At 38.8% G+C, this 16991-nt stretch overlaps 2 protein-coding genes across 22 annotated transcripts in view; one reads left to right on the top strand and one right to left on the bottom strand.

Moving 5' to 3' along the window:
• The window catches only part of LOC6605161 (RNA binding protein fox-1 homolog 2), a 113328-nt gene that overhangs the window by 32428 nt on the left and 63909 nt on the right, over nucleotides 1-16991 (bottom strand). The window lies entirely within an intron of this gene.
• Nucleotides 2388-3269, top strand: LOC6605162. Its single transcript, XM_002029965.2, has 2 exons — nucleotides 2388-2638; nucleotides 2700-3269. Exons 1-2 carry the CDS (start codon nucleotides 2519-2521, stop codon nucleotides 3066-3068), a joined length of 489 nt encoding a protein of 162 aa, XP_002030001.1. The 5' UTR covers nucleotides 2388-2518; the 3' UTR covers nucleotides 3069-3269.

The raw sequence follows: 16991 nt of genomic DNA, 5'->3' as shown, positions 1-16991 counted from the left end.
TGGGCTAACAGGCATCATGAAAGCGTGTCCAAAGGGCTGCAGCAGCCACGAAACGCATTTGAAATGATGCGAAACCCATGCTAAATACGTGTCCGTGCCTCAAGAATCGTAGAAATGTTTGAAGTTTTCCCTTTTTAATTGGATAGCGATAATCGAGTGGACAAAAATTTCTTTTTCCCCTCTGACATCGCTTACGGAATGATGAAGTACCCAGCAATCGGTAATCGCCAATTGAACCGAAAGCGCAATCAAGCCAGAAATATCACATTACAGTGGACCGTTTACTACCAGGTTCACATATATTTTATCGATTGCACTGGCAAAACAAGCAGTAAAGTTTGTCAACTACTTGAGAATATATGTCCTTTTTTGTCCTTCTTTTTTATGCTTTTTTTTATCAAAATGAAATGCACTATTGTGCTTATTTCAGCTAATTACCTTACATACTTAAATACTCGTAGCGCAGGAATCATATTTTTGTTTGCCCCCATCAATTGAACCCTTAGTCATTATAAGCTCATTTATTTCCCATCAAAGAATTACAACATAAATGTAATTGGATACGTTCTTTTTTTCTCTGTGTGCGTTCAAGTCGAGAGCTCACTTGTCTCTATTGAATAACCCGAAAAAGCTAGACGCAATTGAACAGCATTTTAGCTGCGATTTGGCAACAAATAAACGACGCTCATGATTGCAGCGCGATTGCAGAGAAATCGAGACGTTGTCGCTTGTTGTTTTTTTTTGATTGATTTGATTGATTTTCGCGCTTAATCATTAGATGCAATCAAAGTTACAATATTTGTCCTCTGTACTCGGCTTACGCCCAGCCAAGTAAACCATAAATCAGGCAACCACCTACATGCAATCAATTGGAAACACCTCCTTAATGCAAGCCACCTTAAAGGCCCTTCAGCATTTTTCAGACGAGCCCCAAAAAAGAAACACGCAAAGCCCCAAGACGCTTATTAAATTGCCTTCCACAAACAAGGCCCAAACAAACAGGCCAAAACAAAACGGAACAGAACGGAACGGGGATCGGAGCAGTACGTAGGCAAATAAACAAGCAGTCGAAGCGGAAGGAACTAACGGCTGAAAAACAAAAGCCTACTTCCGGCCACCCACTGCTGCTCAGCCCCGCCGCAAACCTTTAGCTTTATGAAATATAAATGAGCTTTGTGAGCATTCAAACAGTAAGAAATCCAAAATTACACGCAATTTATGGATGTAGCAGGTGCAGGAAGTGGGCGTGGCCGGGCGTGCCATTAGCTTGGCTTTAAAGAGCACGCGACAAAGCAGCAGCGACAACATGGCAAAATTAATTAAAACATTGAATTTTACAGTAACTTACAAAAATACAATACAATTTTTAATATTGTTCGTATTTGTAGAAGTTTATAGTTCAAATTCAAGTCTCTATTTCACTTGATGTGAATATAATACATACTAACGAGTAACGAGTTATTTATTCATGAATACATTTCGAATAACTTTCACTTTAACTAACTACCACTAACTTCTATCAACATTTCTTCATTTCACACATTTTTTCTCACTGCAATAAAAGTGCTTTAGGGTTGTGGGCGTTGTAGGGCAATTACCGTTAAGCGGATTGTAGTTTACACTCTGTGTTGCCGCACACACCAGAACTAAGCCAGAACTAAATGCGCATTCTTAAGGTACGTTTTCATTTTCATTTTCATTCCCATTTCCCGACAGGCGTTATTGTTATGACCCACTGGCATTGCCCCACCTGTCGTCCCGCTCTGCGCATTTTCACACTTGTAAATCAATTAATTTTACAGCTTATTGTTGTTGCTACTACTGTCGCTACTGCCATCGTGGCTCTGGCCACTGCAGTGGTCACTTGGCCACTGGACTACATAGCACTGGATACTCGCAACCAAACCCACCACCTGCTGATTGGTCATTTAGCCTAAGCGCCGGCTAAGCTCAAAATGCTCGACTGGCCAAGGATTGTGAAGCCCCGGCAATGCCCAACTCAAAATCCAAGTGATTGTGTGTGTGTGGGAACTTTTGTTTCTCCCCTTTTGTTGCTTTTGAAAGCAAATTGTTGGCTGTAAATGTTGTTGTTGTTAGCTGTCGGTTTTGTTGGCGCTGTCTGGATTTTCTGATTTGCCTGAGCGGCGACCGTTGAAATGTAATTAATACATGACCCACAACTTGGTCCCACACATTCGGGGTCAATTGTGTGTAAAGGGGAAAAGCCTCCGCAATGCGGTTACTAAAAGGTGATTATTAGTGCTCAATAGGTGAGAAAGGGTTAAAATCCCCAAGGGGAAACAATGTTGGGATTTTCGGAAAATTTTAAGCTAGGACTCAAGGTTTTTCCTTTTTAGGAATAAGTATTTATTTCCTAAGTAGCTAAGTAGCCTTTTCAACAGCTGTATTAATGGAGGTCTAGTTGTTTAGCAAAATACACGTTTTTTTTTAATCTTAGCTAAATTTTAAGTAAATGTAAAAAGTAACCAAATAGTTTTTCAAATTCGTTTTTACCAATATGTCTGCAAATTCAAAATCACTTGAAATCTCACCACATAGTACTTTAACTTTCACAAAAACCAACAGAAAGCAAGAAATTACCATCAAAAATGTTGGCGGAAAGACAGTGACCTACAAGGTAATACATATATCTGATTTAAGTTTACTATTATTGAAGCATATTATCTATAAATCACCAGGTGCAAAGTACAGTGCATGGCAAGTTCAACATAAAACCCCGCTGGGGCGTCCTGAGTCCCAATGAGCACTCACATGTCCTCATAACCATGTGCAAAGATGTCGAGCTCTCGAGAAAGGGACGCGACAAGATAGTGGTCGTTTGCATGGTTTCACCCATCAATGCTGTGGACTTCGAGATGACCGCCTCCTTCTGGCGCCACAATATCTGCTACGATCCGGATATCGAGAAGCACCAACTCACCTGCCATCAAATGGATGGGGCGGGAGAGGGCAATGGCGACGGAGTCAACAAGGATGCCGAGCCGGAGGATCTAAGGCTATTCCCATCATTTTGCAGTATTCGCATTCCGAGCAAGTACTGGCGATAGTTTTCGACCGGAGGAGAAGGGGTGCGTCGATTTCACCCTTCCGACCAGACTGGAGTGTCAATTATCCCGCCCGAGCATTTTGCACTAATGGCTGCAATGACTAAGTAATTGGTTAGCAGCCCTACCTTGTCTTTCCGTGCGCCTCTATGGGCTCTAACATTGTTGATGATGAGCCTTCATTAAAAACTAAGAGCGTGTCTATCTCTCTGTGAGTTTATGTGTTGGGTGCATGAAGTGGCTCGAAGGATGCTCATGCATCCTGGCAACATCGAGTGCGTTTACCCTACACATCTGGCTGATAAAAAGGCGTAAATTGATGGCATTTTAGGCGCGCGCCTGCTTCTTTCTTCACTGGCAATTAAGCAAACGTTAACGAAGGCTCTTGAACTTTGGATGCTCCCATCGATTGACATTCGCTTGGGTTCACCAGGTTGCCCGGCAATTAAATCGCAGCGTTATGCACGAAGTGAGCACCAAAAAATGTGGAATATGGTAAGGGAAACCATAAGAAAGCAATGCTAAACAGGTAAAGTTGAAAGTTTAACCATTTAAAACCGCATTGAAACGTGTATTTTACCTGTTTACACTTAAATTGCTAGGCTTCTTAGCCGAAGCATTGCTCAAAAATTAAAATTTCATAAATCCGGCCAGCTTTGTGTATCGAGCCACAAGGTTTTATGGGCTGATAGGGAGCTTTTCAAAGGAAATGAGAGCCAACGAACGAGATAAAGACATTTGGAAATTCTTCGCAAAAGGCCAACAGCTGAAAGGCACTCAGCCAGTAAATTAGGTTCATGTCTTAACTATAGTTTTGACCCAAGTCCAAGGGGCCAAAACAAACAATTCGATGCCGTTGCCAATGTTGATGATGATGGTGATGTGGACTTGCGGGGGCGTTGCCAAAAACAGGGCACTTGTTCTGCTCGAGCTGTGTTGTTGCCGGGTTTTTGGGGTGGCCAACAGCCCTGAACAATGGAGTAAATCATAGCCATGAAATATGTGCCAAGCGAGGAGACGAGTAGACGACCACTACACCTGGCTAGCTAGCAAGCTGGCTGGCTGACTGGCTGGCTGGCAGCATGGTAATAATAATGAAAATACAAAATAGCCCAGCTGTGGGACGGGCGTGTATTCATCGCTGGCTGATGCCTTCACCTTGTGCAATTGCAGTTTGTTTGCCCGAATTTACGAGCCGGCACAAAAAGCAAACGTGACCGGTAAAGCAACATACAAATATTTTCCTTTTGGCTAAATAAAACACAAAAGGAAACACACAGCACGCAAAAAATATAAAAATGTAATAAAATTGCAGCTCATGCGAGCGATAAAATGTAACTTCCCCCGCTCGCACTTGGGAAATCTCAGTCGTAAACTATACAATGACTTGGCACTGCTTAACCCTTTGGTGACCCTCTGGCGCACCGACCCACACTCCACCCCCCGTTTTTCCCCCTTTTCTGCATGATTTAATGCGTAATTTTCAGGAGTTTGCAAAATTTTTCGGATAATTTATCATTTTTAGATGGTATGTTGGAGCGAGGGAAAAAGCAAACTTTGAGCTGGGATTTCTCCATTTTTTTGTTGGCCACAACGACACCTGCCTGTGGCAGTGCCTCCATTACAAATGGCTTCGAATGCGGATGCCAGGAAGCAAAAATTTGTGACCACAGTCTCATTGACATTCGAGATTTAGTGGTGAGTGGACCGGATGGACATTGGACCATCGACCAGCGCAGCCTTAATTAAAATTTTCCCATTGAAATGGAGAATAATAAGCTGCCGGTACAAGCTCTGTTGATAAATGTCCTGGGGATTTTACAGGACTTTCACAGGTCTTTTGCGCAGCCAGGCCAAATTTTATGGAAATTGTTTTTAGTCAAACTGTAGGAGTTCAAATTTATTTGCGTTGAAAACAGCTCCAGAGTGGGAAGTAAATTTGGTGAAAATTATACAAAACTTTTTGGATTAGAACTAGAAAGAAGTTTTTTACTGACAAAAAAGACTGCTATTGAACTTTTGTTATTATAAAAAGTTCACTTTTGTCGGAGATTTGGTTTACGGTCTAACTAAATAAATGGAGCATAAAGTTTTCGGCAAAGCTTTAAGCAGATTCATCAAATAAAAGTAATAAGAGCATTTTCCCCTTAAGCAAGTGTAGTTTTCATCCCCATAATGTACATATAACTAAAAGTTAAGTTTATAACTTTTTACGCAGTTAATTATCGTAAAGCTCTTACTTATTTCATGGTACACCATTTCAAACAACTAGTTTGCTTGGTCGCTTTAAGATAGGATATTCAAATCATGGAAAAATGTTTTTCCTAATTAAAATTGATTAAACTTTCCCCATGATGCAATCTGATTGGAATTCAATATGCCAAAGGGTTTGTGGGTCCTTCGTTTCTCCCCACTGGAAACTCTCTTCTCCAAAGCAATTAAAAATGTAATGCATATCCTGGCCTTTGAATTAAGATTTCCCATCCCAACTGAACCGAATTCTTGGTCTTCGACTTGTGCCTTGTGGCTTTTCCTCATTCTCATCCAAATATTATGTATGCAATGTCAAATATTTTGGGAATTTTTGATATAAGAGCCCTCCCAAAATATGCAATTGAGAAGGGCAGACTTTGAGTAGGGTCAAAATGCAGTTGATTTTAATTACCCAACAGTCATTTGCATACGGTAAGTACTTTGACTTTAGATTGCTTTTGACCCTTATGAGACTACAGTAATGTTAGGTCAAAATGGATGGGTGATTTTAACCAATTCAGAGGCAATTTACGAAAATGCACCGAACAAAATGAATAGGCAAGAATATCATAAACCAATTTAGGTGCATCGTTGCAGCTTTCACAGTCACTTTTCTTTTTCAACAACCCATAAATCAAGATCAGCAATTCTAATTCGCGTTATCATGTTACCTCCGCATACAGACACCAATTAGTGAAAGCTAACTTGTTTCACAGCACTGGAATTTGATTGATTCGCAGGTGCAGAGAATCATAGTACAGTCTTCCCTCGACATCTTGTAATTTGTCGTCTCATCTGGCAGTGTTTCTTCTGTTCGGAGGTTTTTCATTCCATTTACACCCTGCCCATAACTCACACACTTTGAAATGCAACACATGGCGACGACTGCAGAGATTTTCCCTTTTGCCGCAGCTTTTCCTCTAGATTTTCCACTGCTACGTTTTTTCTTTTACGTTTCTTTGGCACTCAGAGTTCCTCCACTTTGCTACAATATCCTTTCTGCTGTCTATTTTTATCCCCCAGCACCGAGTTTCCCTGAGTTCTCTGGGGTTCGTTCGCATTATCACTCGAAAGAGTTGGGGTATTTCGAGTGCCGTGGTACCGAGAGAGCTGTGGATTTGTCGTAATTGTGGAGTGGAGTGTTCTCGTCCATCGCAGAAGCGTGTCTACCTCTTTAATAAAGTTTCCTCAGACTCTTTGGCAGCCCCTATCCACTATTTTGAGTCTGTTTATTTCTCATTTTTTCTGCCTTTCTACTGCTGTTGAAGCAGACAACCCCATGCTGCGTTTTTGACTGTCTGTGCAACACTGCAAGAAAACTGCCTTTCTTTGCTGAACATTTTTTATAGTAAGTGATTTACTTGAGTTCGTAATATCCTTGAAATTTAGTATTAAGATACTAGTATAATTTATTATACATTTTTATTATATATGCTAGTTTAAGCGATTTCTTTTGAAGCTATAAACATCTATTATTTTCCAAGTAATTTGATACTGGCCTGAAAAGTACTCCCAGTGTATACATATATATATGTATCAACCCCACAACCTTATGGTTAAACAGAAGCAGAAACAACAGCCTATTCCTCCAGATCCCTTGGCCATCCAAAGTCGGAGGCCAAAGGCATCTAAAATTAGACTCCAGACGATGTCGATATGGCAGCAGTTTGCTCATTAAGCGACCAATGGCAATCGTACCACATGTACAGCATTTTAATTTGTGGAATTAAGGCGCAGTAAATGAGAATGGCTCGACTTCCCCTTCTTCTTTCAAACTTGTCCACCTTTCTACCAGAAATTTCCGCATAAAAAAGTTAAAGCTACGAATATAATGTAAGTAAAGTAGTAAATTGCTGTTATTAAAAATCGCTTATAGCAGTTCAGTAAAAGTGTGGAAATAGATTCGCCGAAAAAATTTAATCTGTCCTAGTAGTTAAATGATTTCCCAATCATTCTTTGAGCAAAACATACCTGAAAGAAATAGAGAATAAATTAATATTAGCTACATAAATTATAATCACGAGTATTTGCTTAAAATATCATTAAAATCTTTCCAACAGACAAACTTTTATTTAGCCCGCGGTTTGGTAGCTTTTTGACAAGCCCATTATTAGTTTGCAATTTCAAATGCAATTTGTTTAATATTTTGATAACATAACTAGTTCAGATATACGCATGATCCGCTTTACTTTGGCGAAATTACTATGGATTAACGTGAACAAATATTTTCCATAAAACGTATATTTCGAAAATAGAGGCATGCCTAAAGCTTGATTGAAATAAAATAATGCACCCCTAGAATATTCGCATAAATCCGCTTATTTTCACATGAATTGAGTTCAAAAAGTCAAAAGCAAATATAAAATTCACCCCGAACACATCTGCACTTTGGCGCAGATTTGTTGCGTGACAAAAATGCAAATGGCAAAAAATTGGAGTACAAAAAAAAAAACAAAAGCCGAATGAATAAATTATACATAAACACATCGTACACACATTCGTGTGGACTTTTCAATTTAAATGTGCGTAAATTGTCTGGAATTCCCGTGCCAGAAACAGATTCCCAGCGAAATCTGCAGTCTATAAACCTGCGATACAAAGGCGTATTTGGAAATTTGTAAACAAATGCGGGGCTACAGAAAATGTTTCAATTACAGTAATCGAAAAAACAAAAAATGGAAAATCAAAAAACAGAGAGGAACATACACTCTTTGCATCTGTATCCCATTTTTGTTTAATTTCTCACTCATCTCGCAGCAAAATGAGAGGTTCTGAGCAATCGGGTCTGGGCATTTAATCAGTTTAAATTGACACTGGGGGTCAAATTCATTAAGATAGAATTCCGTTTTGTTTTTGTTTGGCTGCTGGGCGTTGGCTTCATGCGACAACGAAACGACAAACGTTAACGAAGACGACGTTGGAATTTTTAAAACCATAAATTTTAGAAAGAAAAAAAATACAAAAAACAATAGGCGCTATAGGCATTTTCCATTAGCATTCCATTGCTTGCGGCAACTACGCAACACTTAAACCTAGGCCAATGTAATAATGATTGCTTTCCCGGAAATCGCCGCAAGCGACTAGAACAGTATAGAACTTGTAAAAATCATAAAAATTAAATTCAAGACGAAACGCGTATATAGATAATGTTATAAATAGCTGGCAAATAACAACGGAGTTGGGGGCAGCAACAAAAGGTGCTATTTTGCAGGATATGCGTGACTGGCATTGAAATTAAACAAAATATTTCAGCGCTCAGTGTCAAACGAGGCGAGAGGCACAGTTCGCAATGGTTGGAGATTGTGGGGGGCTCTTTTGCGTGGATACTGTCGACGTGGCAACGTATAAGGAGGATTCTATTCGAGCGAAAAAAAAGTACAAATACATAAATAAACGTAATGGCTTTTTACAAGAAAAACAGCAACAATAAATCTTAATTGCATGCGATTTAGGCTTAAAAAATACCCTATTAACAAAGTAGAGAAACGTAATTAGCTCAAAAGATTTTTGGTATATAAAATAGAATTTAATAAAACATTTTTCAATAAAAAAATATTACTTATACAGAATAATTTTAAAAGCAGTTATGTTCTTCATTTAGTGTATGATCTATAATAAATCAAGACAATGGTAATTATAAGAACTCTATATCATAGCCTATGCCATCCCATACTTGTATCCTTTACATGATATTATTAACAAGGATATTTCCATTAGTAGTGGCTACCAATTTATTTACAGCCCTAGCCGACTTAGAGGGGCGTGGCTGCGACAAGCTACGCATTACTTTGATTTTCAGAAAGAGCGTTAACTTAACAAAGATCTATGGCACAAATGAGTTTTTGCGTGAGTGTGTGTACGTGGATGGGCGTTGATTAAGTGCCACTGTGTGCACACATGCCAACAAATGTACAAATATCAAGGTACCCCTCATCAAATGGCACTCGCCGCCAGTATATTTCAATAAACTTGTCATAATTGCATTAAAAATTCCTAAAAAGCCAGGACCCGCAGCGTTGAAAACGACGACGAACATATTTCCACAGGCGATCAAATTTGAATTGCCCAAATTGCCCTTTATTACTTTTTTCACACACACTAAACAGGGCGAAATGAATGCCAGCAGAAACAATAACAACGGCGATAACCCTTAGAAGTAGAATAAATGTTATCCACGGTTGTAAATAAGCGGCAGTAACAAGAACAACAACCAGAGGGAAACAAACAATAGCAACAACAAATTGGCTTGCGTGTTTGAGCCGCATTAAAAGGAACTTTTGGGCCAGGAGCAAAAGTGATGGCAAGAAACGTGGCCACTTTTAGTTTTTATATACGCTACATTTCTTTGTTGCGAACACAAAAGCAAAAACTACGGGAAATACAGTGCAGAAAGTAGGGGATATTTTGGAATACTCTTAAAAATACTTAATTTTACAAAGTATTTTTGCTTAACAAGCAAATATTCTATTTGAATTTCCTAATTTAAGTTATGTGAAAAAACGTATTATTTTTGCCGCACATGTTATTAGTCTACATTTATGCATTTTATATATTTTTCAGCGTGAGCGGACGCAATTAGCACTTAATCTTACGTTCGGATTGTAAACTGTAAAATATTGTGCCATAAATTAAAAAAACACTTTTAAGAATACATAAAGAATCCAAACATTGTTTTCTTTCTTTGTGGAAACAATAAAATTGTATTTTTGAAACTGAAATGTGTAAGTAGTGCAAAAAATACAGCACTCAATTATGGTCAGTATAAAAAGTTACAAGGGAGGAAAACAAAATAAGTTATACTCCAATTCTTAGCTGGTTCAATTTCATATTTTGTTTCAGTACACTGCCAACTGCCCTAGCCCACCCCCTCCCTTCCCGCTGCTACCATCCTATATTAGCCTCATTATTATTTCGCTTTCGTTTCACACACACATGTACACACAATTAAGTGGCCATGGCCTAGGTGGATTGGATACTCGCATCCTGCTGCCAAAAGGGAGGCCTCATCAAATCGTTATTGATTGTTTGTGGAGGAGCTGAGCGGAGCGGAGCTGCTGCTCCTGATGGTGGTTTCAGTGGCTTTGTGTATGATATGGTGGTGGTGCTGCTGCTGATGCCCGAGAAGACTGCGAAATTAAGTGCCCTGTTTTTTGGGCTATCATTAAAGCCCGTATCCTGCGGGCGCGCCTCATAAATATCGCCGAAGCATATTGATGGCTATCTGGCACGCAACCAGGCTAAAATCGCACCAACGACCCCCGAAGGCAAGTAACTTACAATCTGATCTCGTTTCTTTTTTTCCTCAAGATAATTTGATAAGTGTTTGTCTGCCCCGAAGGATGGCTACTGTATATCCTCCAGCTGAGATTGAAAATGGAAATTTCTGCAGAATTTTCACAGTTATTAAAAGAAGCAAACAAATACCTATTTCCGAGAAAAAGGAAAAGGCGAAGGACTCAACCAAGCAACCTTAACAATATGCCAGCGTTTGCTATTTAAAATATTTTTTATATACCAATTTTTTGAATATACACTGAGCGAAGAATGTATGGCCCATGTGTTTCTCTGACTTTAAGTATTCATTTCCAATAAAATTTGTACATATGTGCACATATTAAAAAAAAATATAATCACTCTAAATTTCGTTATCTATTATTTGTTCTATGTACAATTGCGTAGTTATTTGCGTTGACCATCTAAAACCCATCTCAACACATTTGACAATCGGTTGTGTAGTGGCAAGAGCTTCGATGTCATTTGCATGCAGAGTAGCACGAAAACAAATGTCAAAATCATAGATTCGACTGAGTTGGGGGCGATGAAGATGGGGCTGGTGCTGAGTTTATATGGTCAGAAGGCGGGATTTTGAAGTGGGGTCGTTCGGTTGGGCACATGTGTGCCTATGTCCATGTGTTTGTGTGTGAGTGCTGGCATTGCCGTTTGTGCTTATTGAATACGCAAAACATGAACAGCACAATAAAGCAGCACTAAGGCAGCTCGGCAACAACTACAAATGCAAACAGACAACAGCTGCAGCAAAAATATCGAAGACAAAGCCAGACCCAAAAACAGAATCACCATCACAAGTACAATCACAATCGATGAGAATCGCAGACAAAGCGTGCATAATTAACATGCAAAACATACAACGATTATTTGAATTTATGTGCCAGAGATAATAGAGAAAGGGGTATAAATCGCTGGGACAGCTGTGTAATGGTAAAGCCAATATGAGACCCAACTCGAATGACTTGGTCAAGCTGACTTAAGCGTTCGTTATTGATCAAAAATGGAAAATGCTAAAATTGATTTCAGGTTTTTCGGTGGTAACAACTATTGAATACACTCTGAACACGTTTTTGTTTAAAATTCATGGATAATTGAAAAGAAGTTCCAAAATGATGAACAATTTTAATCCAATTTTCAATAGTAAATGGTTGTAGTTTCATTTGAGCGTCAGAATATTAAAACTCAAGTGTTTATAAGCTATTTTACCTTCTAGGTTATTATATCTTTAAAAAACACATTCTTTATTTATTTTAAGCAACAAAATCCTTTCAAATACCCCTGTCAAAACTATAATATCACTGTAACCATAACTGAAAAGCATGCATTTTTCAAAGCACAAAAAGGGTTTTATTTTTCGCTGGATGGAGACCCTTGAAAAATTACGATACTTGGGGCAGGGAGAAAGGGGTTGTACTACGTAGTATGGATGTACACATAAAAGCGCCAAAAAACAAAACCTGCACCATCTGAAAGGCGAAAGTGCAAGCGTCGAATGAGGTGCATTGTGGCATAGAATTGTGTGAGGGGTTAAAAGGAGAAAGGGGAACGGGCTAGGGGCATAGAAACAGCCAGTTGCTTGCTCTCATGCCAGAGCGAGATGGAGCAACGCAGAAAAAGCCAATTTAACGCTTGAATACAGTTTTCAATTTAAAGTTTTCGCTTCTTTTTTTGCCGTTTACTTTTTTTTTTTTTGGCCGCACACACAGCTTTCTTATTCCTGACTTGCTGGTGTGGTGTACCCCATTCAATTTCGCAGCACTCCTTCCTGCATATATCCCTTTTATATGGCCAGGCAACTTGTTACTCCTGAAAAACGCACAATGTGTTGATGGGCCACAGGGGAATGGGGCGGGGAAAAGTATCAAAATCCATCACCCGGCATTCAGAAAGAAAAAAAAACGTTTAAAAGAGTGCGACTTAAAATTGTGTATAGCCAAAGCCAAAGCGCATAAAAGTTTACTTTGATTAAAGTTCGATCTAAAGTCACAATATACACAAAGTAAGCAGAGATAGCAAAATATTTGTAAGCCAGGGGCGTGCCAATTTATAATGGAGGGGGACTAGAACTTCAGATTTCAAAGATTTTCAGAAAAAATTAAAAAAAACCTTCAGTACAATCAATAATTTTTGCTTTTTTAAAGTAAACTTAAGAAGCTTCTGATTATTTTATAAAGTTAGGGTCTTTCTCATGTTGCAACTCAAGTCATAGTTTCTACAATATATATACTAATATATAGTTGGTAATACTTTTTCATTTAATAACGTTATTTAAGAAAGTTTTTTCTCTAAAATGTCAATCCCCCATCGTACGCCTCTGTTTTTTACCAACCAGGAAGTTATCAAAGGCAAAAGGGGGGCGGAATGAGGTTGCAGACAGAAGCCAAAAGGCAAGTCAATGTAAGTGAAGCTATAAGTGAGCCAAAGCTGGTTGAAATGATTGAGGCGAAATGGCGTGATATCGAGTGGGAAAAGTAGGGAGTTAGAAGAAGACCCGGCCAAAAAGGATGAACGTGGGAGCAGAGAAGAAATGGTGGAAATGCCGGGAAAACCCACTCTTATAGATGGCAGCTAAAGTACGCAATGCTGTTATGTGTCAACAACGCCGACAGGATGCTGTTTATATTGCCAAAATCAACGGCGATGGAAAAAGTAGGAAATTTGGTTCAAGAAAATGCGATAAAAGACACTTGGCCATAATCGAAGCGGCGAAAAAAGAGGATATAGATCCGCTGTTGGCCAAGATTAACTTGAATGAAACACGCCAAAGTTAAACAAAAACACAATATTCAAGAAAATCGAAATTTGTAAAGGACTATGTAAATGCATCCTAAATTCATCAGCATTTGCTGCGATGTTGTGATAACTACGAGTACCTATGAATTTCTTGCTTATCACAACATAACATGTTTATATACAACGCCCAATTAAGTTTTTATAATTGTAAAAAACTTGTACTTAGCACTGCATTAATATTTTTCAGTAGTATTCGAAAGACCAATCCCAAAACACAGACGTACCTGCAAATAGACGAAGACAATTTATGATTAATGTTGGAAACTTGAACTCTCGACTTAATCATCTATCAAAATTCATAACAACATAACTATAATGTTTAATCAATTGCCAGAGCCGGTGCTCAAAATATTTTGGCATTACTTGCCAGTTTCTTGCCCCTTCCACATTTATTTGTATTTATGACAAAACGCGGCGCAAACAAATTAAATTTGTGTTGGGCTTTCATATCCACTTGGAACTCGTTAGGCGCCTAAACGTGGCTCAACTTTGCCCAAAATCGTTGCGATGACTTGTTGTTGGCTAACTGACGCGATTTTTTCTTTATTTTTTAATGAGCCACCTGGGGCCGTAGCACATTATGATCTCTTTGGCCACGCACAAGTTAGCCAGCGAAGCCGAAAAAAGGCGACCTTAGACGAGGTCATAATTAAAAGCAAAGTAACGAAAAAGATTTTACCTTGCTGGCCTAAAAAACAAGTTGAATGGATAATGTTTTTCACTCCGCACAAAAGTGCGGAAAAGTAGTAATTTTCAAAGCATAAAAAAAACATCAAAATTTTTAAAATGAGGCAATCCCTTAAGTCTAATGAATGGGCTTGAAGTATCTGTGGATCTGCCCCATTGACCAACTCGGACCCTGAATTTCGACTATATAATTTTCATCGGCAAAGTGTAGGTCACAGCTCAGATTGCCTCACTGCAAATGCACTTTTAATTTTTCTCTGGCGAAATGAGTTTTCAATATGGTGAGTTCCGAAATCGAACACAAAGTAGGGATGTACAAATCGAACAATTCCATTTTGAGCCTATTCTTGCCATATTCTTCTTGTAGATTGTCTTATATAGTATTTTTTCCTCTTTTTTTGGTCTGAAGAGGCAATCAATATGTGAATGAAGAAGCAAAAAAAGTAGAGATTCTGAGGAGCAGCAAACACTTAAATTGATTTTTCTTTGAAATTCGAGCTGAAATGATAGGCAGCAAACGTAGTTGACTTCATTTCAGTTCCTTTGTTTTCGAGCACTCAATCTTGTTTTCCAGTTCTATTTTCCCCTTGTGCATTTGTAACCTTTCTAGTCGATTTTTAATTAAACTTTTTTTTCCGACTTTTTCTTCTACAGCTTGTTGCTTAAAATTCACAATCAACTCGCTCAGGTTTGTTACGCTGGCAAGCACGCACCGAAGATTTTTGACAAAACAAAATTCACACTAAGAAAATCTTTATTCTTTCTTTAAATATTAAAAAAAAATGTTTTAAAAATGGATCATAAAATACCTAAATTTATATAAAATAATATTTATTTTGGAACTTTTAAGTTTATTAAATTATTATTATTAAAAAATTTAATTCTATTAACTGTTGTTGAATCTGCACGAACCGAAGTTACTCGAATGAAAATGTAAGAACTCGATTCAAATTCATGATGTATACATAATATTTCGAATATTCCTTTCAGCTTTCCCCGAAGTGTATGAATATTTGGCCCTCGTACCTTCGTTCTCTGCCGCCGCCTTCTTGGCTTTTTCCCATTTCGGTCCTTTGCATTGTTGCATCCTGCGTACAGTTCGCGACATTTTCATTTCAAATTTTATGCCCAAGAGGAGGGCCAGAAAAGGTAAAACCACTGCAGCCCCCCTGGTGCCAGTAGCTCATCTGCATCTGCATCTCCATCTGAGTCCGCATCTGTATCTGCATCTGCGTTTGCGTCTGCATTTGGGGTGCCCAGTAACCAGAGCACCTTCACCCAGCCACACATCTTGTTTTCATTTCCGTCAGCTACAATTGACGCTGCTCAACTTAACCTCATTCGTCCTGCATTTTCATTTGTATATTCAGAGGGAAATTTTTCGCCGAGTTGCCGTTGGTTTTTCCAACACTTGCACAGGCCATGACACACCTTTATATGGTTAAAAGGAAGATGTCCCAAAGGGAAGTTAACCTTCTTTGTTGCAACGCTTGTCAACTGCGAAGGGTTTAACTATCTGTCATATTATTTTGGTATATCACCATACAGCATAGAAAAAAACTGAAGTAATCATTAAGTATGATAGAAAAATATTTAAGCTCTTTACTTAGATAATTCACTAACAATTCGCTTAAAGATCTTAGTGAGCATTCTACACAAATATTTTCAAATGGCATTTCTACCTCATGCTCATTTTCCACCTCTTGTTGATACTTTTTTTTAATCATTTTGTTTTATTTATCTTAGCACCTTTGGGCAGGGTTTACATAATATTAAAACAAAAACGAAACAGAAAATTCCCCCGACAACTTTTGGGGTGCCCCCTTTGACCAGCTGCTCAGCACATCGTGCTGGGTTTTATTCCATTTCCACTTTGCTAACTGACATGATAAAGTGTTGCCTTGACTGCCTTGCGATGTTGCAGTGTCTTCTCTTGGCCTCATCTCCATCTCCCAGAGAACTCGAGGATGTCGCTGCATTGTCACGTTTCAGCGCCTCCAACCCTCAGCTGGGAAACCCCCACTCGCATTTCCCTTTCACCATGCAACTGGGGTAATGCACTTACCCATCCGAGCAACCCACCAACCAACCAGGCCACTTGTTTCCCATCAAATGAATGTACATAAACTTCGAGCGAAAGAACTTGACTTGCAATCGCATCAGCTTGTCGCTAACTTGTACAGATAGAATTGGGATTTATGAAATGGAATTTTAGAAATAGAATAATTTTCCTATTGTATTATTTATCAGTTTTTTTTGTTGTGATTAATATGCCTGTATGTATAAACATAATTTTTTTAAAAATCTCCTTTTTATCTTAAAAATGTTGTATAACTATTATTGGTATTATCTTGATGTAAAGTATTTCTGCCTGTTGTAAAAACATTTTCCTCAGTGCTCTGCTGTCTATATTCAGCTTGGAAAATGGAAAATTCACAAACAATTTAGCCTGTCCCTCGACTGTTGCTAATTGCAAAAAAAGAAGATACGAAATTCGGAAAGAGCTGTGGAGTTTGTGGCCTTTCAGCTGCGAAGTATGAGTTACAAACGCAAACAACACGAGATGCGACAACAGGAACATGGCCAAGTCAGTTTGGCTCAGTCAAATGCAACAGACACATCTGTTGTCCCTGTCCCTGTCTCTCCATGCTTTCGCCATCTCCTTCTAACGCCAGACTGTTGTATTTTCCACGTGCAAAAATTTGTTGAAATTTTGTGTGCGCATAATTATGTGGCAAGCCAGGAGGCAGCGACGGGAACACAAAAGTGTTGCCAACAGGCAGTCAACTCATCAGAGTTGGAGCCGCATCCTTGTCTGGCTTTGTGTCATTTTACCTTCCCTGCTTCCCAGTCTTTTCTGAATCATGCTGCACTGAGATCAAATAGTATCCATAAAAACAATAC

The sequence above is a fragment of the Drosophila sechellia genome, chromosome 3L (genome assembly GCF_004382195.2).
Source record: "Drosophila sechellia strain sech25 chromosome 3L, ASM438219v1, whole genome shotgun sequence".
NCBI lineage: Eukaryota > Metazoa > Arthropoda > Insecta > Diptera > Drosophilidae > Drosophila > Drosophila sechellia.
Note: the sequence above shows the minus strand (reverse complement) of the source record. Positions and strands in the feature narration are given on the sequence as shown.

Excerpts from the sequence above, each read along its gene's own strand:
- LOC6605162 (XM_002029965.2), top strand. The coding sequence starts at position 2,519 with ATGTCTGCAAATTCAAAATCACTTGAAATCTCACCACATAGTACTTTA. Across the intron at positions 2,639-2,699 it reads GAAAGACAGTGACCTACAAG|GTGCAAAGTACAGTGCATGG; the intron begins GTAATACATATA and ends ATAAATCACCAG.